The sequence below is a fragment of the Corythoichthys intestinalis genome, chromosome 15 (assembly GCF_030265065.1).
Source record: "Corythoichthys intestinalis isolate RoL2023-P3 chromosome 15, ASM3026506v1, whole genome shotgun sequence".
NCBI lineage: Eukaryota > Metazoa > Chordata > Actinopteri > Syngnathiformes > Syngnathidae > Corythoichthys > Corythoichthys intestinalis.
The window spans coordinates 7,546,152-7,571,311 of NC_080409.1; the positions used below are offsets into that span (position 1 = coordinate 7,546,152).

Consider the following 25,160-nt stretch of genomic DNA (forward strand, 5'->3'; position numbering starts at 1 on the left):
AGATTTACTGACCTGTTTTGCGCATGCACCAATCATTTTAAATAAAACAAGAAATGGAATCATGTTGTCCAAATGTTTTATTGTGATCAATACCTGCAATAAAAATGATATATTTTTGTTTATATGTACATACAGTATATTGTAGTATTTCCTTTGCCTGGCACGACCAGACTGTTCTCCCTGTATGTTTCAAACACTGAGAATAGTCTGGGACCTACCCCATTAACAGCCTCTCGAGCAAGAACAAAATCAACCGTCCAATCAGATTTGTTTATATGCGTGACCTGTTCTTAACAAGCAACGTGACTCTTCCGCGTAGGAAGTCGTCTCCACAACAACACAGATGGCGAACAGGAGAGCCGAGAATATGTTCAAACCCACGGTTAAATCAGTTTTAAATTACCAAAAACACTGACACAAGTCATTGATAACAGTCTGTCTCGCGCTAGCCATTTTTAATTAACTCCGCTCTCCTCGTATGTTTACTTCCGCGCACAAGTCCCTTGTCGCTTTACTAACATCACGTCCGCCCGTCGCTGATTGGTCCACTCCGCTGTCTGTTTGCTATGGCTTGCTCCGCCCTGGAAATTTTATCCGCTGAATGGTGGCCGGACTCAATAGCTGGAACAGCGGTGAGTCTGATGTACCAGGCTAGTATTTCCTTGTAACAACAAAATCCGTGTCAGCCCTTCTGCATTCGGCAAATATAATTTGTAATTTCACCTCATTTTGGTCACTAAAGTGGCCGGCTTATGAATTGACACTTCACGTCAACACAGGCTGACAGGTTGTTATAATTTTCTCCACGAATGATCAACGAAGTGTTTAAGAACAATCATGCAATGTCATTTACGTCTCATCTACGTCGTGCTGAATCCTTTTTTGGAGATTCCGTGGGTTCCTCTGGCTTGATTTTGTAGTTTTAACTTTGTCAACACACTGCTTACTTCAACCGCAATTCATGTTGTTCTTTCTAAACTGGAAGTTCGGCGCAGACCATTTTCCAAGATGGCGCCGCCCATATTTCCCTCAGACTTTGCTTGTAAAACTTGGAAAGCAATAAAACAACAAAAATGAATGAAATGAAATATAATTTTTATAATGGGTCAAAATTATTTACGAACAGATAATGTGACTAGCACCTTAGAGATGGTCATTTGCTTTGCTTGGCCAAAACCACCTAAGGACAAAAGATGCAAGATGGATATACTTAATTTTTTCAAACCTAAGCTTTCAAAAGCGGCAACAACTACCGAGCGAGAACCAAGGATTGAAGATGTGGACCACGAAACGCCAAAGAGAACCGCCAATATGGTGAACGGAATTTCAGTTTGCCCCGCTAAAGACGTGAATTGTGCAAAAGTGGCACCACCGGGCATACCATATTCAACGGACAACGATCTTGGCCAAAGGCATCGCTGTCCTAAGTAGCCGGATTTAGAATTCCCCTAAAAAAAAATGATGGGGGGGGGGCTAATTTTCAACATATATATATTCCTGGCTGGAATATTCCGTCAAAAAGGATCCGCGTCTACTCCACCAGGTAAGACAAAAAAACACCCGCACTCACGCAGCTGGGATGCCTGTATGTACGAGCGTGGGCTAAGCTACTATTCGGGCATATATCTTGTAATTTTATTGCTGGCACTGCTTTTCGGGGTCATCAACATGTTTTGCCCCCACAAAAAACTCCACTTTTGTCCTTATGAAACTTTTTTTACACATCAAACTTTAAGAAAACCTGAGCGGGGTGGTGCTAGCATAGCGTAGTTTGTGGAGTGTTTTGCCGTACCATATTTACTGTGCGCTAGGGATGGGCGGATCGATACCAAAATATCGATATTTCAGTCCAGCGCGTTGAGTTTTAGGTATCGCTCCCCAAGCAAAAGTATCGATATTTGGAATTGATTTATTTTCTTTGTCTATTTTTTGGGTATATATTTGTGCACACTTTTTGTACTACTTTGGCCTCAGGCTCACACAAATTGGGAATTATTATTTTCCTGTCCAAACTAAAAAATACAAAATACATATTTTATCTTATTCCACACAAAAAAAATTAGGTATAGGGACTTTAATAAAAGTGTTAAGTGAATGGTTTGTTAAATATTTAGAGATTTAAACTATACTGCTGCAGACTTCAAGATTCTCAAGGAAACCTACTGACCTAATGCTTTACTTGACCTTATTTCTTGTTCATTTATTATTATTTCTTGTTAATTTATGTTTAGTATTTATTTTAATACTTTATTTTTCTGTGAAATATATTTTTCCATATTGTTTTGTTTCAAACAATTAAATGCTTGATTTCTTATGTTTTGTTGCTTTTTATTTTGTTAAAGGTCTGTTTCAATTATTTTAAAATCTATTTGTAAATTGTGTTAGTAGAATAAAATTCAAAAACGGCAAGTGACTTGTTTATTGGATTTGTTTTTAATGATCAACCATTAGAGGGCGGTAACATGGTAACATGCTACGATTAATTCGTTCTTTAATTAGATCAAAAATATTTAACTTGGGTAGATTAAAATTTGATCAAATACAACGTTTGGATAAGGCGCTATTGAAACAGAAAAGTTACCTGTTGACAGAGGAACAAATTAGCGTTATCTTTTAAAGAACCGGCAATTTTCTAAAATTTGAGGTCGAAAATGATTATAATAGTTTATAATAATACCCAGCGAAGAAGAGTTAGCTGCAGATTCAGACCGTGGAGAATTAAAACAGCTTGCATTGTAGCCATGTAATTGATGTTGTTGCTTTTCTTCTTACGATGTGCGGAGCGCTGTTGGATTTTCGTGTGCAGTTTAAGTGTTGTAAAAAGTGGGTGTTAAACAGAGGCTTATTGGACCTTTTAGTTCTCAAATGTGTTTGTGTGTAATTGTGCCGTCTAGGTGCAGGGATTTTCCTTATAATACTCCGGTGCGCTTTTATATCCAATACAAAAACTGCAAAACACACTGTAGGTGAAATAGAATGCAGTCTTTGTCGTAGCCTAGCACTCGTACGTAAAATATCCAGCATGTGTGTTGCCATTGGGCACACCTAGTATGAAGAAAAAGCACAAGCACGACAAATTTTTGACCGAAAAATTGTATTTGGATGGGAGAAAACAAAATAAGCGCCCCCTTCAGCGACTTCCAGCACCCCGGCTCTCTCGCATCCCCTGAAATGAACCCGAGGGAAACTTGGCATTGGCGTTAGGCCAGTAGAATTGTTGCCCCCTTTTCTCAAATAATGGACCCGAGCACAGTCACTTCCTGTTGATTCGGTGGCATTGAGGGTGTTTCCGGTTGAGCACAGGTCACTGCGTCAGTGGAAAAGCGAATAGGGCCATTGGAAATGAATATTTTTGGTCAATTTTGGCAGAACCTTACCTTTTTATCCCAAGGAAAATAATAGCCTGGTGTGCTTCGGTATCCTATAATTTAGGATGTGGAAATGAAAATTTGGACAAACATGTCGATGGTTGAAACAATTTTGGCTGGGAAGAGACGCCATTGATTAAAATATACATATATTATAAAGATGGTTCCCACCGCCAGGTCTTGACTTGGAGTAGTATGATAAGAAAAAGGTTTTGTTTGGTTTAAGCAAACACAAAGCATTCCCTCATTTTCTATTTGTTTCTTCTTTTTATTGTTATTGTTTAGGTTTTTTTTCCCGTCTGTTTGCAATAATATCAGTTGAAGGGAAAAAAAATAATTATTTACAGTGTCGAAAGAATGAGAACAGACGTGATGATGAATCTATTGTAAAGTAATCGCACAAACACAAGAAGAAAGAAAAAAAAGAAAAACGATGACGAGAGACCAGCCAGCGACACTCGCTCGCTCGTCCAAACCGCTGCGGCCGCTTTTTCTGGGGAAGGTGTCGAGGATGTCGGAGGGTCGTCCGGCAGAAGACGTTAAGTGGGGATGATGCCATCGCTCCTCAGGCCTCGTTTCAGCTCCAAGTCCTCCAGCTTCTTCCACAGCTCCTCACGCTCCTTTTCCTTCTTCTTCTCCCTAACCCCAACAAAGAGTCATTGGCGCATGTGAAGAAAACCATGAACTGTAACGCAAGCCTGTCACGATAGGCAATACATCAATTTATCGCACGGTAAATAAAAATGAGGCTAGTAATCTCCCCGGCTGTGATTTATCGCAACGTGCGTACATTTGTGCGTGTGTGCACTCCGTGCACTTGGTACACGTGCGTGTTGTTTGCATATGAGACTTCAGTTCCTTTCACAGACATTTATTGGTAATGAACACGCCATAGAATCAAAGTTCAGATATACAAAATAAGGAAACACATCTATAGTAAACACTGTAAAACTTTATAATTTCTACATTGAAGCTAATGGAGGGAAAAAAAGACAATGTACTAACCACTTTAGCCTGCTATAAAACATTGCGGTCTTCTCCAAAACACAAAACTACGGTTAAAAGGACACTTCAAACATGGGGGAGGCAGAGAGAGAGAGGGGGGGCGGGGGGGCGGGGGGGGGGGAATCGCTGGTTCACAGCATATGCAATTGATAAGAAAAAAAATTATTAGATACAACATGCACGACGAAAAGAGAAGCGCACTTTTTTTTTTTTAATTTAACAAGAGTGAAAAGCTTATGGTTAGCGGCTTAGAGAACGTACTTCTGGTAAACATTTAAAAATAAAAGCACGTCATGTTCAACATTAAAATAAAGAGTTCTGGAGTTAATCTAACTCACATATTTCAGATTCTAAACTAAGATTAGGTTTAAAATGACACCCATTATGAAAAACCTGATTGGCAATGAATAATTTGGCTTCAAATTTGCTAATATGTGTAGGGCTGCAGCTATCGATTATTTTAGTAGTCAATTAATCAATGAAATAGTTTGAATAATTGGAAAAGGAACATAAAAAATTGTATTTTTTAAAAATGAGGATCCAAGTATAACAAAAGAACAATTGGCAAACTTACAAAAGCAAAAGTCATTGGAAACATGCACATCCCCCATCTTATAATTGTTGGCTCAAAGAAGTTTTGACTCATTTTAAGCTAGAGAAGATGAGATTTTCACTCTCTGGTAGGGGAAGTATCTTCCACAAAACCTGGCAGCCCTTTAAGGACTACCTGGATGGACTCACAATCTCTCAAGAAAGTGACTAGAAGCCCCCCCCCCCCCCCCCCCCACTTCCCCTTTTATTTCGTCAAATTTAGTTAATCATTTATTTAACTTTATTTTTTTTCTCTTTGTTATTATAATATCACTGCTACCTATTGTATTATCGAACTTTATGCGTTTAGTTTTTTTGGTTATTATTCTTTCATTTATTTTTGGTCAAATTTATTTCCATTTATTTATTTATTTATTATTTGTGTGTGTGTGTGTGTGTGCGTCTCCCTGTGTTTTCTTTCGTTAGTGAAGTATATGTGGTCTATGTAAAAAAGATAAAAGACCTGTTTACAACATAGCCAATCACCACTTTGGAATTAAGACAAAGATTAAGCGTTTACCTTACCACTGTTACCAAATGGACCATGAATAAGATTACTCTGTTACTTTCGTTTTGGCTGAGATGCATTGACTTCTGTTACAAAACTCAAATAAAAAGATGCAAACAAAAGCAAAGGTCAAAACAATGCTCCCTACAAATGGTTCAAGCAAATTCTCACAAAAACATGCTAAATATAAACTAAATTATGAATGCATTAAATAACATTAGCTTAAACAAAAACTTGTTCTTAAAAGAGCAGCTGGATTCAGCCATGTGAAATGAGTTGTCATATTCACTGTTGCCACTAGAGGGCAGTGTATCCACCCAAATCAATAAAACTCAATGCAAAAACTTTCGAAAGAAACCATTACAACGCCATTTCAATTAAACGAATACTCAAAGCAGCAAAATTTAATTCAAATTTTTTCTAATCAAATTACTCAAGTTATTTGTTGCAGCGCTAAACATGTGCACTTTGCAGGACCAGATGACAGTCATTTTGGATCGGATAAACACTTTTGATGGGCCCTAATTGGCAGAGAACGAAAATGGCATTTCTCATCTATTTCATATTCTTCACTTTGCTAGCTTTCAAATGACTCGTTATGCATTGTGTCTGTGTGTGTGTTTTCTTAATATTCATTTTTAATATAGTTTGGGTTTAAGACTAACTATTTGTTGCATTTGAATGAGTGATTTATTAGGATGGATTCCCACTACATTAGTGGTTGAATGTTAATATCGCGTATTGGCAATAATGAAACAATATATTGCCCACTAAAATTTGATATTGCGATAGGCCGACTGTAACGTCCATCAAAATTAGAGCTGAAACGTCCATCAAAATTAGAGCTGAAAAGAAAACTCGACTCAAGTTTAAAAACTGAGCCGAGCAATTTTATTCACCTCCAGGAATCGTTGAATTTTGCTAGCTCTAAGCCAGTGTTTCTCAAACTGAGTCACGGCACATTTTTACATTTTTAAAAAAATTCGCGGCACAATACAAACCAAAAATGTTCCAAAATTGTTTTCTGTACGGTATATTTAATTATAAAATAATTTCTCAGTATGTATACTTACTCAGTGTGAAACTTGAGCCTGTTTAGATGAACACAAAGTCGATATCCTTATTCCTTCAACAGCTATCAGTCTTTCTCCATTTTTTTTTTATAGCAGTTAGGCTTGTAAAAGCTCAGAATTATCAGACGGGGACTTGAGCAATGTCTTTAACCGCATCAGGGCGGAGCAGACAATGGCTTTGCAGGCGGGTAGTATTAACATCTCTGTCACAGCGTGGTACTTTTTGGATTCAGCAACAAGGTTACAAGGCTTTGAGGGCTTTCTCATTTACCTTTGTAGTTATTCTTAAAAAACTTGCCTGTTTCTCTGTTTTCACGAAGGCGAACAAAATAGCCCATTGACTTGTTTTGAAGCGAAGGGTGTTTTGTTTGGAGATGAAGTTCAAACTTGCGTGGCTCCATGGCACTGTTGGATAGCGGCTCGTGTCGTGTTCAAGAACTGCTCTGATTTCTACCCGTTAGCAACCTTGCTGTCCTCAACAATGTGTTGGAATAAAACACCGGGGGAGGATTGACGGTCGTCACATATGGATAAAATAGAAAGGACACTTTCGAGTATATCAACACAACACGAGTCTAACCAAATGATGTGCAGTAGACGTGCTGGGGTCCACATTGTCGCGGACAGCAAGGTCGCTGATGGCTAGAAATTCATGCAGTTCTTGAAAACAACACGAGCAATACCTCGCTCATCTGCACACGACAGAGAACTTTCTACCTACTCCTTCCTTCCTTCCTTCCTTCCTTCCTTCCTTCCAACTGCAACTCCGCCTCACGACGTCCAAAAAAAAAAAAAAAAAAAAAAAAAAAAATGACATTGGATCATTTCTCGCGGCACACCTGACGACCTCTCACGGCAAACCGGTTGAAAAGCACTGTTCTAAGCATCACATTTTGCCCGGACTACTTTTAATGCAGGACAACGCGCTGACGTCACGTGCGTAGAGGAAGAAGTAATTAAAAAAAACAAAAAAATTAAATTAAAACCTTCCTGCAGCCGACAGTCGCTACAAACTACGCCGACATTGCTAAAACTACACCTGCATGATGCTACGGTAGTGTAGTAGCAGGTAGCGTCTTATGTGTCTCATAGATATCACATGTATGTAAAACTAGATGAGAAATGACAGACTGGGCGGCGTTAGTAAACAGCCACCATCTTAAAGAAGTAGACTTCTCGGCGCTAATAAATAAGATTAACGTTACGGTCAGTCGCTCACGTAACGTAAGCCCTGCGGAGGGCTAGGTTTCTATTAATCATGACCACTGTCGATGTGTGGCTAACGTGTTTTACTTTAGGCTTTATTTAATATATCTAATCTTAACGTGGGGGAAAAACACCTAGCTTTTAACAGATGTGTGTTATCAAGCGTAATGACATCTTTAGGTAAGAGATATATTCTTTTTATAAGATCTAGAAGTTTTTGAGTGAAAGCAGTGAATTAGTCTTTTTTTTAATTCTTGTCACATCTGAGATGCAATTGTTGGCCATTTTCAACAAGGTACATCGAAAATAGACATTGTTTGACTGAAAATGGTTCCATATTAGATGAAATGTTTTCTCATGTATGTTTATAATTGCTCTTTACCTGAAAAAAGAATATGTTTTATCCGATTACTCGATTTATCAATAGAATTTTCAGTCGATTAATCACTAGGGCTGCAGCTATCGAATATTTTAATCAAAATCAAAAGCAAGGAACATTTAGGGGTCACTTACAATTAGATTTGCCTACATTTACAGTTCAATTAGTGTTGATTTTCGGTCACTTCCTGTTGATTGGTGAAACATTTTCAAGAACCCAAACGAACCCTGGTTCCTTCCGACATGCCCTTTCATCCACCAATGAGCACAATTTCTTACCGCTGGCGGTCCGACTTGTAAGTGGAGGTGAGGTCATCGAACAAGGTGCTGTTCATCTCCATGAAGGCCTTCAGCACGTTGTAGACCAGCGCCACGATGGCCCTGAGGAAGGAAGACAACAAAACAAAGTGGAGCGTTTATACACGTGTTTACTCGCCGACGCGGCTTTCTCACTGATTCCAGTGTTCTTTGGAGATGCGGTAGAGGTTGGCGAACATGATGGGCAGGATGACACTGGAGTTTTCCTCGATGAGGCTCATGATGTACTCATTGTTCCAGTAGTAGAGCGCTCGCTCCGCCACCTGTAAGGTGCAAGCAAACACGGCCCGTGACCAGAGTCGCCCACCAGATGCGACTGACAACATGTACACCTCAAAGCTGTATTTTGATCCAAAAAACAAATCCAAAGTGGGAGACACATTGATTGATTGCCTTATAGGCATCATGGGAGATGTAGTTCTTATAAAAAAGGTTCGGCTATAGTATTATTTTCATTTCAATATACTATAAAATGCCATTTCTGGAGATATTGAGATGGCAGATAGAGTGTATTGGGCGGGTCAATTACTGTTGATTTTGAGGCATTTCAGGTCATTTCCTGTTGATTTGGGGACATTTCAGGGTTACTTTCTGTCAATGTTCCATCTAATTTTTCATGTTTCTGAGCAAACACAAAAATTCCCTGAGCATACTGAGGACCACAGTGAGCAACATCAGATGTGTACGCGATGGCCACACACACCAGTAACACGCCTGTTCAAAACTTTGGATCATAGCAAGTTACATGGCTTATTAAAAGAATGAAAATACAGCAGCAAATTTCATTACATCAATTATAATATAAATTTGACCCACTAAAAACACAAACCTCTTATTGTTAATTAGATGTGTACTGTGTAATACGTGAGAGTCCTACTTTAACCATTGGAAAAGTCCTGCTTTTGCCTCGGTAAAGTCCAGTTGTGGCATGGGTGAGTTAGTAAATAAAACAATTAAAAACCACAATGGGAGTACAGTGGTATCTCAACAAATGATTGCTTCAACACACGATCTTTTCGACATCCAACGTAAAATTTGATTCGCCATTTGTTTCTACATCCGACTACATGCTCAAAATACGACGATTTATTACAGCGCCGCAGTTTCTTTGTTTTGTCGGAAGACAGATGCACAGCCAATTTTCTTGAGAGAGACACTGGTCCCAAGGTTAGTGCAGGTGGTTAAAAATGGAAAAAGATGACGCTTACCATTGAAATGAAGATGGAAATGATAGAAAATTGTGAGCGTGGTGTGCGCATCCGTGAATGGGTTCGATAATACGGCCCTAGAACGTCTATGACCTCGATGGTTCTCCGACGACCTCTGTTCGCCAGTTTTTAAAAGTTAAGGTGACAATTATTATTGTGGTAACATCGCCAAAGAAATCTCCAGATTCGTCAGGTTTCTATTCATTCAATCCATCAATTTGTGCAACACAACACACCAGCTGTCCGCCGCAGTTGAAGGTAGCAACTAGGCATGTGCCAGTATGAGATTTTGACGGTACGATAACCGTGAGCAAAAATACTGTGGTTTTACGGTATCACGGTATTGCAATTTTAGCTCCAAAATGTTTTATTTTGAGATGTATGGGTTAAAAAAAACTTTTTCCCGGGATTTTTTTATGTTTCAGAAAATATTTGCAAATTGGAACATGAATTTATGTTAAAATAAATAAATAAACAAAAAAGTATTTTAAATAAAATTAAAATAAATAGAACTTGTAGACTACCCACAGCCACAGCTCAGGTTGCTCAAGATTGGAGCAAGAACTAAATTAATTGCTATAAAAAGGTAAAAACACTTCTAAATAAAATTGAAAAATATTGACTGTACTTTTTTTTTTTGAGGGGGCAAAAGCTCAAGTTTCGTCATTTTCAGCCACTGTGTCAACTTTAGTCATATGTCATGCCTTTGTGTTAAAAAGACCTTAGTTAATAAGTTAAAAATTTATAAGTTAGTTAAAATGTGAATGTTGTTGTGTAAAGGTTTCATCTTAAAAAACACTGGGAGTGAGACCTCTCCTTGTCCAGCGAGCGTACATTTGTGCTTAGGGCAAGATCATCTGTCGCAATTAGCGATCTTTGATGTTATCCCTTTTCCTTCATTCAAACTTGTTTCTCAGTGACCGTGAGATTTATAACCTCGACGAAGTTGCTCTCCCAGCTAAGACTAGGCTAACATTCGTCTTAGTAAGTTTTTAGTTAATTTGTATTTTGAATTTGAAAAGAAAGTGTGTTTTGTTTTCATGGATGACTTCCTCACATTCTGTTGTGTTTGTGCTAATGAAGCTACTCACACGTGTAAAATACTATTGTACAACGTTTTAAAACTGTATATTTCAGTTACCATGATTTGAGACCTCCATAAATTCAAGAAAAGTACGCCTTTTGTTTGGAGTGTTTCTTTTTTGGTGTTTAGCAGAATAGCGTCACTGACACACACACATCAACAACCGGAGAGGGAGGGGTGCGCGCTGCCGCCCCAAGATACTTCTGGCTGCATTTTTGAGACTTGTCAAATAGCGAATACCGTACCGTATGACGGAAAATTTTAGTGGTTTTGAAACCGTGACGTTTTCATACAACGGTAAACCTTGAAACCGGTAACCAGCACATGCCCAGCAGCAACAAAACATTAAGACAGAAAGTAAAATCTCTACCGCACTCCATCTCACTGGTGGATCAGCCACGCGGTGCGTTCAGGTACAGTACGCAAAAAACGTCCGCCACATTAAAACCCAATTTGTTACATTAATAGAGGAATTATTATTATTATAATATTATTCTGATTTTATTTATAATTTCTTTTGCTATGTGTGATTGCCATTTGTACGGTAATACAACCTGAAGTATTTATTGAGGATTTAGTGTAGGTTTTGGGGCTGTGGAACAAATTAATGGAATTATAATTACTTCTTATGGAAAAATCCTGCTCGACATACGACCATTTCGACTTACAAACAAGTAGAGCTGAAACGAATACTCGAGCAACTCGAGTTTAAAAACTGATCCGAGTAATTTTATTCACCTCGAGGAATCGGTTAATTTTGCCAGCTCTAAGCATCACGTTTTGCCCGGACTACTTTCAATGCGGGACAACGCGCTGACATCACAAAAAAAAAAAAAAAAAAAAAAACTTACTGCAGCCGACAGCCGCTACAAACTATGCCGACGTTGCTAAAAACTATGCCCGCATGACGTTAGTGTGGTAGCAGGTAGTGTCCGATGAGTCTCATCATTAGCCCTTCGGAGGGCTAGGTTTCTATTGATTATGACCACTGTCGATGCGTGGCTAACGTGTCTTACATACAGGCTTTATTTATAGACACAGGCTTTATTTAATCTGTAAAAACACAGCGCTGTAGAGTAATGAGGGTGTAAAATTAAAACATAATAAAGCTAACTGTCAGTTTTAGCTCAGTAGTCATTCCTGAATAAAACACCAAGTAGCACTGGTCCCTAATGTGCTCCAATACAGCAGGTATCATAAATTTATTTTGAACACTGCAAAAACTCAAAATCCTATCACCACTTACAGTTTAGACTAACTTAAAACTTAAAGGGTATGAAAACGCAAAGGGGGTGTGAGACATCAAAAGAACCGTTATGTGCCAAGATAACAAATATTGATAAAGTTAACAAAAAAATCAATCACATTAATGAGCAATTATCGAAAATAGATCGAAAATGACGAACATTTCCGAAAGTGTTCCAGAAACAGCCGAATGGGGCAGAGACGTCATAACAAGGAAACATAAGGTCGAGGCAGGTGCCATCGAGAGAGTTGCGTTCGTGTTTTATCAAAAAATCGCTAAAACGGTTCAAACCTGTCATGCTATGTGGTTTAAAAATAGCCATTTGTCGCAATGTAGTACCCGTGAGTTCCCGAACGCGAGAAAAAGAGCTGGACTAAGCAGACAATGAGTAAAGTTCGTCAGTGCTAAGAGGGCTAATTTTGCAGACCCAGCCTTTGGCACGGTTTTGTGTGGTGCGCATTTTACACCTGAAAGCTATACGAACTATGGGCAAATGAAATCAGGTGTTGCTAAGAAATTGCTGCTGAAAGCAGATGCGGTGCCCGGTGAAAGAGGACAATGACTGGCTCTGATGAGAGCATCTCACCACCCCAGGCAAAGCAAAGGAGGGAAATGGCCAGAGTGAGTACTCTTTTATAATAAAAAACATATCACGCATTGGATATAGGACTGGACACATGTATAAATTATCGCTCGTAAAATATATAGAACAAATCCTCTAATCCCATTCATATTTGTGTCGGTTGGCAGAGCGAAAACCGATGATAGCATATTAAATGATAATTATTCTATACATTACTTTATTTTGCGGTCACGGTGTATCAGCTTCACAAAAAGAAATGCAAAACAAACCATTCGGTGATTCTTTTGCCGCCGATGTTTCATCAGTGTGATTGCTCCCCTCAATGATCCTTTCATTTGGCTGCATTGTCTTTCGTTTGGGCTCAAATTGATAACCCAAAACACCAAAGAAAGGTTCATAACTCTCCTCGTCACCATTAGAAGAATGTTCGTTACGTCGGATTCGTCGCTGCAAATAGAAACAAAATTGTCCGCCATCATCGCCGCCATTCAGTACTAAGCACTGAGCCGGTTGTTTCCCTATAGTGACGTCACGCACACAATATGCTAGATTTCCGGCATCTCGGGGGCGGGTCCTTTTAGCTTGACAATCGACCTAATTTCTATCATTTTCTTGGTGTATCGATGTGTGTAATTACACGAAATGGCATGATATGAATTCAAAAGGCATGCGTTGATGGATAAATGATGGAATATTAGCATTTCCCCAGGTGTTGTCATACCCTTTAACAAACTTAAAAATAGCTTGACACAAATGGAAATTAAATTGAAACACGTGGGGAAAAAACATAGCTTTCAAGTGATGCGTGTTATCGAGCGTAATTACACTTTTAGGTAAGAATTTTTTTTTTTGTAAGATCTAGAAGTTTTTTGAGTGAAAGCAGTGATTTTTTTTTCTAGTCACATCTGAGATGCAATTGTTGGCCGTTTCCAACAATGTACATTGAAAATAAAGACATTGATTGACTGAAAATGGTTCAATATTGGATTCAATGTCCTTTTTTTCTCATGTATATTTATAATTGCTCTTTACCTTAAAAAAAAAAAAAAAAATGTTTTATCCGATTACTCGATTAATCGATAGAATTTTCAGTCGATTACTCGATTACTAAAATATTCGATAGCTGCAGCCCTACAAACAAAGGTCCTGGAACGAATTAACTTTGTATATAGAGGTACCACTGTATATCAAACTCCCATAATAAAATTGTTCAGACAATAAGGACACTCAAGACCTATTCCCCATGTCAAAGCAGCTATACAGGACAGGTTTTATAATGGGGAAAAAAAAATCTCACTCATTTTCACCGCTTGTTCTTCTATTTGCACAAATACTGGCATCTATTCCATCATAAAAGAACCGTAATTCTTTTTTTACTTTGGCATGATGAGTAGTACCGCGCCCTTTCTATTTTGTCAAAATAAGGGATTAGCATTTGCGTCTTTTAACTCCGCTGCACGGTTGTTAGCTACCAGTGTTGTCAGTAATGCATTACTCAGTAACGTGTTACTGTAATCTGATTACTTTCTTTCAGTAACGAGCAATCTAACAAGTTCATTTTTCCAAACCAGTAATCTGTTTCCTTTTATTAGTGTCTGTGCATTACTATTTTGTGATTGCCCCCTAATGTATGTAGAATGAAGAATACTGTAGTCATGTACAAAGAGCATGTTGCTTTTGAGTTTGGGAGTGACATTATATGTCACCTTTTCTCATCGGAGGACAAAAACAAACGGGTCATGCATATTAACATACCATGAGCGCTGAGAGTCTCCGACTATAACGATTTAGCCTAGCTACCTCGTCAGAACGTGAACAATCAATGAAAGGGGCAGGAGAGATAACACAAACGGCTGCATTTGCTCATTGGAAATATAGCCATTACCTAACATTTTTGTCCAGTAAAAATGACAAAAACATGCCCGTGCGTTGCAAACTTTGCGCTAGCTCAAAAACATTGTCGACCGCTACAAACTCCACATTCAATTCAAGGAAACACTTGGAATTACAGCACAGCGCTATTCAACTCAAAGCAAAGCCTACAGGTGACGAGAGCACTTCTACAGTTTGTAACCAGCCTTTACGTTGATGGACACACCTCATAATTTGTGCATTTTCTATAGTTTGAATGAACATGTGGAATTATGTACAGTGGTTCCTTAACATACGATCACTTCGACACACGATCTTTTCGACATACGAGATCAAATTTGACTCGCCATTGGTTCTACATCCGACGACATGCTCTAAATACTACGATCCATGACAGCGCCACAGTTTCTTTATTTTCCCGCAAAACGGACGCAAGGCAGATTTTCTTGTGAGAGGAATCAACATGGGTTCCAACAATGCTAGTGCAGGTGGTGGAAAAAAAAGGTGATGCTTAGCGTTACCATTGACATGTAGATAGATCTGATAGAAAAATATGAGCGTGGGGTGCATCCGTAATATGGCTTGCTCAACAATACAGCCGTAGACGGTCTATGACGGTCCTCCTCCGTTCACCAATCCTTATAAGTTGAGGTAGCAATTATTATTGTTGTAACATGGCCAAAGAAGTCACCAGCTTCGTCAGGTTTCTATAATAATTTATTCCATCAACTTGCGCCTAGTGTTCCCCGCAGCAAGTAAATAAAGTGAAAGTGAAACTAAAAAGGCCCACTCTAAAATCAGCGACGCGATGCATTCAGGTACACCACACAAACACATTTGCCACATTAGAACCCGTTTTGTTACATTATTTAAGGTATTATTATTAGTATTATTATTATCACAATTGATATTATTCCGATTTTTATTCATAATGTATTTGTTTTGCTCTTTGTAACTGATATTTGAAATAGTAACATCAATATTTATTTAGAATTTAGTGTATTTTTAGGGCTGTGGAACGAATTAATGGAATTATAATGTATTCTTATGGGAAAATCCTGCTCAACAATTTTGTTCAACATGGCTAGCGCGAGACAGACTGTTTTGTTGGTCTAGTTAACTAGATTATATAAATTCTAATATTAGATATTAATACTGTAACGCTTGCAAAAACTGGCAGCGGAATGTTGCTTCAGTAAATCAGCACAGGAGTGTAGCTCTAGCTATTTTTTATGCACCCTCCCAGGTCATGCCCCTACAATCTTTGTGTAGCAATCCACCAACGGGAGTGTCGCGTTGCCTTATCGAAACCACCAATAGGAGCATCGCGTAACCATATAAAACGCACCAATAGGAGTGTTGCTCTGACACATCACTGCGGCGCAGAAGGTATTCCTACTGACACTACAATACGTTTCTGTTGAAATTTATTTTATGCGCTGAGTATGTGCAAGCACTGCGCGATTGCGCACACACGCACCTTAGAGGGAACATTGCTTCCGCTTGGTATCAGGTCACTTTCTGTTGATTTGGGGGCAATTCAGGTCGTTTCTGATTGATAAGATAAGAAAACAGGTCACTCCCAGTCAATAGAATAGAATGGTCAATAGGGCCATTGAAAATGAATGGGGAGCTTTGTTTGTTTACTGGAGTTTTGGAATCTGAATTTTGGACAAATTTGAACAAAACCGTACGTTTTTACCATAAGGAAAATAATGGCCTGGTACACTTCAGTATCGTGAAATTTTGGATGTGTAAATGATGGCGTTGAAACAAAAACTTTACGACAAGTAGCATTTTGAAATGTAACTTTTTCTTTAAAAAATAAAAATAAATGAATAAATAAAAACCTGCGGTTTTGGGCACGCGGTCATTTTTGGGGTGTCAAACAGGATGTTTTTTTGCACGAACGTGTCAATGGGTCAAACTTTTTAGGCTGGGAAGAAATGCCATTGGGGGGAGGAAAAAGATATTACAGATTAGGGATCCCCAGATCACATATTTTTGCACCAGAGTCCGAGTCACCTGATTTAGAATCTGCTGACACAGAGTCCCGATCTGATACCAAAAAGTTTTTTTTCCCCCAGTTCCAAACATGTGACAGTACTGTACTTTTTACAGTACTTTTTCCGGGAGTTGTGGAGTAAAAAACGTATATATGTTTGTATCTTTTGGCAGTGTTATTGTATTTCTGGATTATTTTGTTATTTTTAGCTCTTCAAAAGTAGAAAATATATAAATTAGGCCTGTACAATATTGGAAAAAATAACATTGTATATACAAGGCGGTTCAAAAACAATGTGCCAACACTATTGCGGTATATTTTTTAAAAAAATAAAAAAAACAACTACCTGGTACTGGCTGATACAAGTATTGTACATAACTTCAAGTTTTTATTTCATGCTTTACAAGTGCTCAATGTGACGACCACCAGCACCATGGACAACATCAAGCCTATATGACTTTTAATTTATTAAAATAATTGTTAAATTAAAACTCTTATTAATTAATAATTCAGTCTATTTCAACGATTTTAAAGTGAATAAATGTGTGATGATTTTGGCACATTCTTTTTGAATCTGTATATTGTCAAGGCTCCACACTTTTTGCATTAGTGGCACTCCTGCGCTTAACTTTTTTTCTTAAAAGTAACCTCAGATTTAAAGACTTGCAGGCCCTAATAAGCCACAATTGTTTTTTTTTCCCCACTAAAATCTTATTAGAAACACATAAAACATTGGCAATGATTTAAATATCTAATATTTAGTACATGTTTTGACCTACGGAGGGCGCCATGTTTTATGGACCCTCGGAGTGATGATTGTAGATTATCACTGTCACTCGACAAATACTACCGGATAACTGCAATTCCTACTACGCGGTGAGATGCCCAAACACATGCGGTCATCGGTTAAAAGCGACAAGTACTTACAATTTGCGTTTTTATTGAGTTTCATTACTTCAAAATACTTTTTGCATGCGTTTCCCCTTCTTATACTTTTAAGCATAGTGTTGCAGATCGTTGATCTGTTGACCAAATTAGTCATGTAGCATACTTAAACCACCCTGATTTGATATTACTACGTTTAAGTATTTTCTTAAAGCATTTTTAGTTCGTTCTGTCTGTTTGCATCTAAACAAAACAAGGTGAAAGCGCACGGTAGTACTTCGGGTGTCAAATTCGCCTCTTGTAGGACGTTTCACCAGTGTACCACATTTTGGCAGAACACCGTTTTTTCCCTACTCACGTCTCATCCCGTCTTACCTGTTCATTTTGCTTTTGCTGCTCGTTTTGTGAAATAACAGTGCTGTCATGCTCATTAATTTTGCTTTCGGGTTCACATTGAAAGGGTTGAACAGATGACATGTTTATGTCGCTAGTCATACTCTGGAAGCCCGGCAGCGTAAGCATGTGACGTCACCTCCGTGCGACGTCAACAATAGCGACCTACAATTTATACAATTTGTAAAATTAGTTTAAGAACAAAAACCTCAAGAGGGGTTGCAGTATAAAATTTTAACGCATAATAATTTGTCTTTTAAGAACTACAAGTCTTTCTATCCATAGATCCTTTTAAGGTGCGCCAGCACAAAATGTAGGGCCACCCACATTTTTTCATTGCATCACTAATAACATTCGTATGACTATGAGTGCTTCCACTCAAATTCACTCACTACTCATGATTAAACGTTTCATATTTTACTAGTCAGATAAAAGCAGCATCATGAGCCTCTTTCAGACATACGCTGAACTCTAGTAAAATCCCGGGATTTAAACAGGTAGCCCTTATGTCTAAAAGCAATTTCTCGGTTTAACTGACACGGAGTTGACACGGACATTTACAGAGTCATGTCCTAGTACAATGCCCGGTTTTCTGCTGAACATCGGGACGCGGCATGCATGAAAGCAGCCGGTAAATCCCCCGGTCACAACGTCAAAGGCTGATGATGTAAATATCATGGCGGGCCGATCGTCATTTCCCCTTTCTTCACAGTAGGACGAAAAGCGGTAAACAAATATCGCAATCAACAACATGGCAAACTGAAAAGATAGCAATCTTACCCCGGAAACATACCAAAATAAATTTGCCACTTAATCTTAGAACCGAGGAAGAGACAGCCAATCATGCATCTTTGGAAACGGGTTTTATTTTGTTAACTATGCCGGCCAAAAATGACAAAGTCCTGGTAATAAAATCCCGTCCCTCGCCTTCCACGCACACAGTGCCAAGTCACCAACACGGGACAAGTCTGAAAGAAATGCCCCCCGCCCACGTATACACACACGGAGGAGGGTTTCCTGGCACCGCCAGACTATTCTCCCTGTATTTTTGAAACACTGTGAGAAGAGTCTGGGACCCATCGCCTTATTAGCCTCTCGAGCCAGAACGAAATCATCCGTGCAATCAGATCCATTTATTTGCGTGATGTGTTCTTAATGAGCAACGTCACTCATGTGCGTTGGAAGTCGTCTCCACAACAACACAGATGGCGAATGGGAGAGCCGAGAAGATGCTCCAATCCACAGTAAATTCAGTTTTAAATGACCAAAAACACACCGAGTCGCTAAGACCAACAGTCTCGCGCTAGCCATGTTGAATAAACTTCTCAGTTTTCCGCTCTCCGCGTATGTTTATTCCCTCGTGCTAGAGTTTTTTTGTCGCTTTATCAACGGCACGTCCGCCCGTCGCTAATTGGTCCACTCTGCTGTTTGCTGTGACTTGCTCCGCCCAGGGAACATTGATCAGCCAAACGGTCGCCCGACTCTAAAGCTGGAACAGCGGTGAGTCTGGTGTACCAGGCAAGGAGGAGGGGGCAGGGACACAAAGTTTGGGGAAGTTTTGGGGAACGTATTTCTCTTTCACTTGCTTACAAGTCAATTTTTGTTACATTAATAGAATTTAAATAAACAACTTGTCCTAGTTGTCTGTGCTAAAATAGCTCAAATACACAAAACGTTTGCATTTTAAACTTTTTATTTAATATGTGAATTAAACCGAGTTTTGTTGCTTATAGAATAGTCGACTAGTCGCAAATCAAATCTCAGACTAGTTGGCAGGAAAATTAGTCAAACTTCCCATCCCTAATCCTTATTATAGGTTTTGTATGACATGCAAACGCTACTGTCAATGAGAGATTACATGCAGTTTACAGCTCCACATGATGTGAGGCGCAATAATTCCAGAACTGACCAGATATCAAAAGGAAGTGATTTAAAAATGCCCCAAAATCTACAGGTGAGTTGATATCAACAGGAAGTGAACTGATATACACAGGAAGGGATCCCGAAATGCCCAAAACAACAGGAAGTGACCACCAAATCAACCGAAAGTGACTTAGGGGTTTACCTGCCAAAGCAAAGCTCAATTTCTCCAGCAATTGTACTTTCTAGTTAGAGCAAAGATGCTAATGTAAGAATGCAATGTAGCAAAACTTTAAGGCTGTTTCAAGACTGTTTCACCGAATCAATCCGGCAGCACCGGAAGACGACGAACCTGGAAGTGCGGGCTGGACACGCATCTGGATATTTGTTTGAAGAGCGGCTCCTGGATCTTGACGAACTGGGTAGGCTCGATCACGTCCAGGATCTCCTCCAGCTCGCCCAGAAACATCACCTGGATGGACAAAACAGCCCATATGTTTAAGCCACCGCTCGCCACGAGCGGCGAGCACAATCGGGTCTCACCTCTTTTTGACTGCAGGTTTTGGGCCAGAACTTCAGCAATCCTCGGATGACCTGGGCAAAATTCAGTCAACGAAATTCACGAACAGTCTGTCGTGAACCAAACCGCTCTGTGACTGAGTGTGTACTCACAGGCTCTGTTAATGTGGGGTCTTTCTCTAGGAACTGTACAATGCAATATGCCAACTGCGCACAAAAACAAAACTTTGGTCAGGTACCAATGTCACGGACCACGCAGCGGAGCGTCGAGGTGGTACCTGCGCGTGGAAGAGTGACAGACTGCGGACCGTGTGGAGCGGGATCAGCACTTTCACCAGAAACTGTTTATGCTCCGCCTTCAGCGGCAGCGCAAAACCATTGATTATACTGAAAAAATTTAAAAAACAGACAAGCATTAGGGCTCAGGCGCCAAACTCGGCAGGCACGGTCCACATACCTGCCCAGGATCTCCAGCAACTCGGCCACCCCGTTGAAGTGCTCCGTCTCATACACAAAACTGCGGTGGAAAGGAAACGACAATGAATCCAAAGGGCAAAGACGCAAGAAGCGAGTGGAAAAACGAGCGCTGACCGTAAAAAAATATTATTGATCTGTTTTCGTATAAAAGCCCTCAGTCCCAGGAATTTGCCGTAGATTCTATGCAGAACCGTCTTCAGGTAGTCTCGCTCCCGAGGGTCCTCGCTGTCGAACAGCTCCAAGAGCTGCCGAGGAAGGAAGGCAAAGTTAGCGCCGCCCTCCCGACCACACATGCACGACTCAATGAGAAAGAGGAACAGTGAGCACCTGTAGGACAAACTTCTGGTCTATGTACTTTTTGGCAATGCTGGGCTGGAACTCCTGACTCTCCAAGAAGCGGATGAAGAACTCGTAGACCAACTGAGGAAAAGTGCAAAAGCCGTTAACTTTAGCCCGTTTAACATGGCTATGGGCGGGCAACGTGGAAATCGCCCCCGTCTGGCCTTCAGTTACGCTTTGGCGCTCCAAAATGAGCATTTCAACTTGCTTTTTACTCATGTTGCACCGATCGATAAGGTACCAAACGGACTTCATAGGTATCGGGGGTGGAACAAGAATTACGAAATGGCATTTGGTGTGATGATTGCTAAATCGGGTGACTTCCTGTTGATTCGTGGTTATTTCCGGGGTCACTTCCAGTTGATATCAGATCACTTCCTGTTAATTGGTGGCATTTCTGGGTTATTTCCTGTTCATATCAGGTCACTTCCTATTGATTTGTGGGTATTTCTGGGACACTTTCTGTTGATTTGGGCCATTTTGGGGTACGTTCCTGTGGATCTAAGGGCACTTGGGTGTCACGTCCTATTGATATCTTTTCCTGGCATGTTGGTATGGGGGCATTTTGAGGTCTTCCTGTTGTTTTTAGGGTGTGCCAATGTAGATTTTTGCTGGTCTGGATGGGAAATCAATAGGGGTGAATGGAGGTGATTGTGCCATTCAAAATTGAAACGAATGGCAGGCAGTCGAATAGGGCCATTGGAAGGGAAGGGGAAATTTTGCCTATTAGAATGGGGATGTTCTAGCAAAATTTTGGCTAAACCATACATTTATGGTAAAAACTGTATACAACTTTTCTTGCCCCTTTCTGAATTTTTAGTATGAATTTTGTGATTTGGATCAAAAGTGCAGCACTAGTTTAGGGCTGTCAAACGATTAAAATTTTTAATCGAGTTAATCACAGCTTTAAAATTAATTAATCGTAATTAATCGCAATTCAAACCATCTCTAAAATATGCCATATTTTTCTGTAAATTATTGTTGGAATGGAAAGATAAGACAAGACGGATATATATTCAATATACTGTACATCAGTACTGTATTTGTTTATTATAACAATAAATCCACAAGATGGCGTTAACATTTTTAACATTCTTTGTGTTAAAGGGATCCATGGATAGAAAGACTTGTAGTTCTTAAAAGATAAATGATATAATTAGTTGATAGCAATTTTATAATAAAACCTCTCAATATTTTCGTTTTAAGAAAATTTGTAAAATTTTCCATCAAAAAAAAAAAAAAAAAAAAAAACCTAGTAGCTTGCCATTGTTGACATCACATGGGCTCCCTGCCGTTCTTCCACAGTGTCTTTAACTACGTAAGGTAATGATTGAAATACACCTCAAGGTGTCAATGGCGAGTTTTAAATTACTCAGAAATAAAGCCAATGAGTGTGTTTTGTCCCTCGACTGACGCCGTAGTTCCCCGTTTACTGGTCCATCCACGGTCATTTGAGTGCTGGCTTCACAACGTACGAGACCTCTGATAGTTTGTATATCGTGACTAAATATTGCCATCCAGTGTACTTGTTGAGCTAAACGAACTGTTTGGACAGAGTTTGACCAAAGTCTGAGTAAGTTTTATGTGTATTTTGCATAGCTATTTTGATTAAGAATGCCAGTTCTCTTTGCATTGAGCTCTTTTCTTTTTGTGAACATTAGTTTTTTATAAGAGATAGGAATATTATTTTTGTTGTGCTTCCACTAAATGATACTTATGTTTGTTGTGAAGGCGTTGCCGAAGCTTATGCCAATAAACGGCGCGGTCCAATGAATACCTGTGTCCACTCGCCTCTCTCTGCCTCTTAGCTCTTAATGTGCAAAAAACGGCGTCATTGTAATCTGTTTGAGGCAATGCATGAGCGGGTCATTCCGCGCGTGCGTTAAATGTGTCAATATTTTAACGTGATGAATTTAAAAAATGAATTACCGCCCGTTAACGCGATAAATTTGACAGCACTACACTAGATACATTTTGAAATTTGATTTTCTTATCCAAAAACCTTGGGTTAGTGAAATGGGTGCAAATTCTGGATGTCTGAATGATGTGATTTGGACAAAAAGTGCAGGACAAATAGTGTTTTGAACTTTCAAATTAAAAAAAATAAAATAAAATAAAACCCTGCGTTTTTGGGCCAACACTAATACGGTCGCAGGGCCCACCTGTAGGTGAGGCCAGGACGCTTCCAGCGTGGGCTCGTCCTCTTCAGGGTCAAACTCGTTGCTGTCGCTAGGCGGGAGAGTCCGGAAGATGTTGTGAGACACCTGCCGGCGGGCGAAAGGAAAACAGTCATGAGATGAGACAGGGTGGGCGGGGCGAGCCGAGACCAGACCTCACCATTTTAACCACTTCGGGGTAGGCCTGCTCGGTCAGGTAGCCGCGGCTGACGGTCACGTAGTCCACCAGCTCGTTGAGCGTGGAGCGCTTGTACTCCTTCATCTTCAGGTCCGACAGCGTGTCCATGAAGTCGAAGACGGTGCAGCACTGCTGCAGCTTCTTCAGGAACAGCTCCGGCTGCTCCGGGGCCGGCACGTCTGCAGAGCAAAGACAACAAAATGAAGACTCGGCAATTCCTTCCTTTTGGAAACACGTCATTATTTTCTATATTTGCCAATACGAGCCGTGAGGTTCGGCCGCGCTTCAGAAGGCAGAAACTCTCCCAAAAGCGTTTTTTTTTTTTCATAACAAGACCACGACAATCTAAAAACGTGTCTCGGGAGAAGAAAACGTAACGAGACGAATGGCAGATTTTGTCCAAAAAGACTAAAATGTGCCATCAACTGTATCATATGCTCACTATGAGTGAAAATGTCTTATTGTACAGTGTTGGGTTTAGACAAGTGCCAATAACCGGTTTCAAGGTATAACGTGGTATGAAAACGTCAAGGTTTCAAAAACGCAAAAGTTTTGCGTCATACCGTCCCTAAGGTATTAAGATATTTTTATGTCCCAAAAATGCATGGAGAAATCCCTCGCTTGCAGCTGTAAGGCTCAACCCTCCCCCACCGGTTGTTGCTCAGTGTCAGTGAGTCAGCTGTGCTACACGATGGCTGGAGGTGAAACTCCTGAACTTTTTCCCCCATCGAAGAAAATGAAATCGCTGGAATGGGAATACTTTGGCTACAGAAAAGTTAAAGACGGCCGCGGCTGAGAGGAGGAAGGCCAACAGACATGTAAAACATATGCGGAGGGTGGCTGCCAAAGAGGCAATACCTCCAATATGATTTTGCATTCATACAAAATTAAAGGTTGGTAAACATTATCATGGAGTTAACTCCAGCGTGTTTAGTGTGTCAAGCGGTGTTAAAATATGTGGTTTTCTTTTCTCTCTGGCAACTGTCTGTGTTGGGAAAGTGTGTGTATGTATAATCTAAACATGATACGAGTCATACGCACGTGCATTTTATGGAAAATAATTCAATTATTTTTGTTCTCATGGTAATAACGTTGAGCTGTGGGTGTGGGTTTAGGCTCACCTAAAGAACTGCATTTATTCTAATTTTACTTAGAATATATATGGCGGAAAACACTCAGGTGACTTGAAGTTCCGCTCCGAGACCCCCAAATTGGCCAACTTTCAAAATTGCCCGATATGCTGTGAATGGCCACAGTTTGATTTTATGGGCTAAACATGGTAATATAACAAAGGTCGCGAAGCAGAAATCGCAGACATCGAGGAGTGGTCGAGATTTTCTTTTTCATATATTTACACTTTTAAACGTTGTTTTTCAGTTTTTCCTTTGTTTGGATCGATTATTTATCATCTAACATATCTGAGAAAATGCGACAGTAACGAAAAAAAAAAATTATGCGATAGTTATGAGGTAGATATCTGTGACTTTTTTGCAGACACCATTTTTTTAATTGTGACGTAATTTGTTTAAAAGTTTAAAATATGCGAGTGATTCATTTTATAAAGTCTTTTTTTTTTTTTTTCAAACGAAATATTAGACATCAATTAATGATTCTAAGCTAAAAATGACAGACATTTTGAATAATAAATATAATTAATTACCTTTATTTTATGGCTGGGTTGAAACAAAAGCGATAGCGCGACGTCTGTAAATGGGGGTTTCCAGGGTAAAACGGACAAATTAAAAATAGTTTGGGGGCTTATTGCGCCATGAATCTGCTATTGCAGCATATAGACATATTGTTCTATCAAACACAACAGTTCTTCTGCCTTAAAATACAGCAGTTTATTTTAAAGAGTGCAAGACCAGAAACTGCTTTTTCAGTCTT

The 25,160-nt window shown here is 39.6% G+C and overlaps 1 protein-coding gene across 4 annotated transcripts in view; it reads right to left on the reverse strand.

Moving 5' to 3' along the window:
• Positions 1-1,708: 1,708 nt before the first annotated feature.
• Positions 1,709-25,160, reverse strand: part of LOC130930767 (serine/threonine-protein phosphatase 2A 56 kDa regulatory subunit epsilon isoform) — a 37,836-nt gene continuing 14,384 nt past the window's right edge. For 2 of the 4 annotated variants that reach the window (XM_057858858.1, XM_057858856.1), the window contains exons 3-14: positions 23,256-23,452; positions 23,081-23,182; positions 20,907-20,999; positions 20,694-20,824; positions 20,560-20,619; positions 20,381-20,489; positions 20,256-20,309; positions 20,127-20,177; positions 19,936-20,055; positions 8,583-8,710; positions 8,409-8,510; positions 1,710-4,007 (exon numbers count right to left, since the gene is read on the reverse strand). In XM_057858858.1, coding sequence (XP_057714841.1) covers positions 3,908-4,007; positions 8,409-8,510; positions 8,583-8,710; positions 19,936-20,055; positions 20,127-20,177; positions 20,256-20,309; positions 20,381-20,489; positions 20,560-20,619; positions 20,694-20,824; positions 20,907-20,999; positions 23,081-23,182; positions 23,256-23,452 — 1,247 coding nt within the window. In that variant the 3' untranslated portion in view covers positions 1,710-3,907. Of the gene's footprint in view, positions 4,008-8,408; positions 8,511-8,582; positions 8,711-19,935; positions 20,056-20,126; positions 20,178-20,255; positions 20,310-20,380; positions 20,490-20,559; positions 20,620-20,693; positions 20,825-20,906; positions 21,000-23,080; positions 23,183-23,255; positions 23,453-25,160 lie in introns of all 4 variants that reach the window. The other 2 variants (XM_057858859.1, XM_057858857.1) reach the window with 2 other exon arrangements.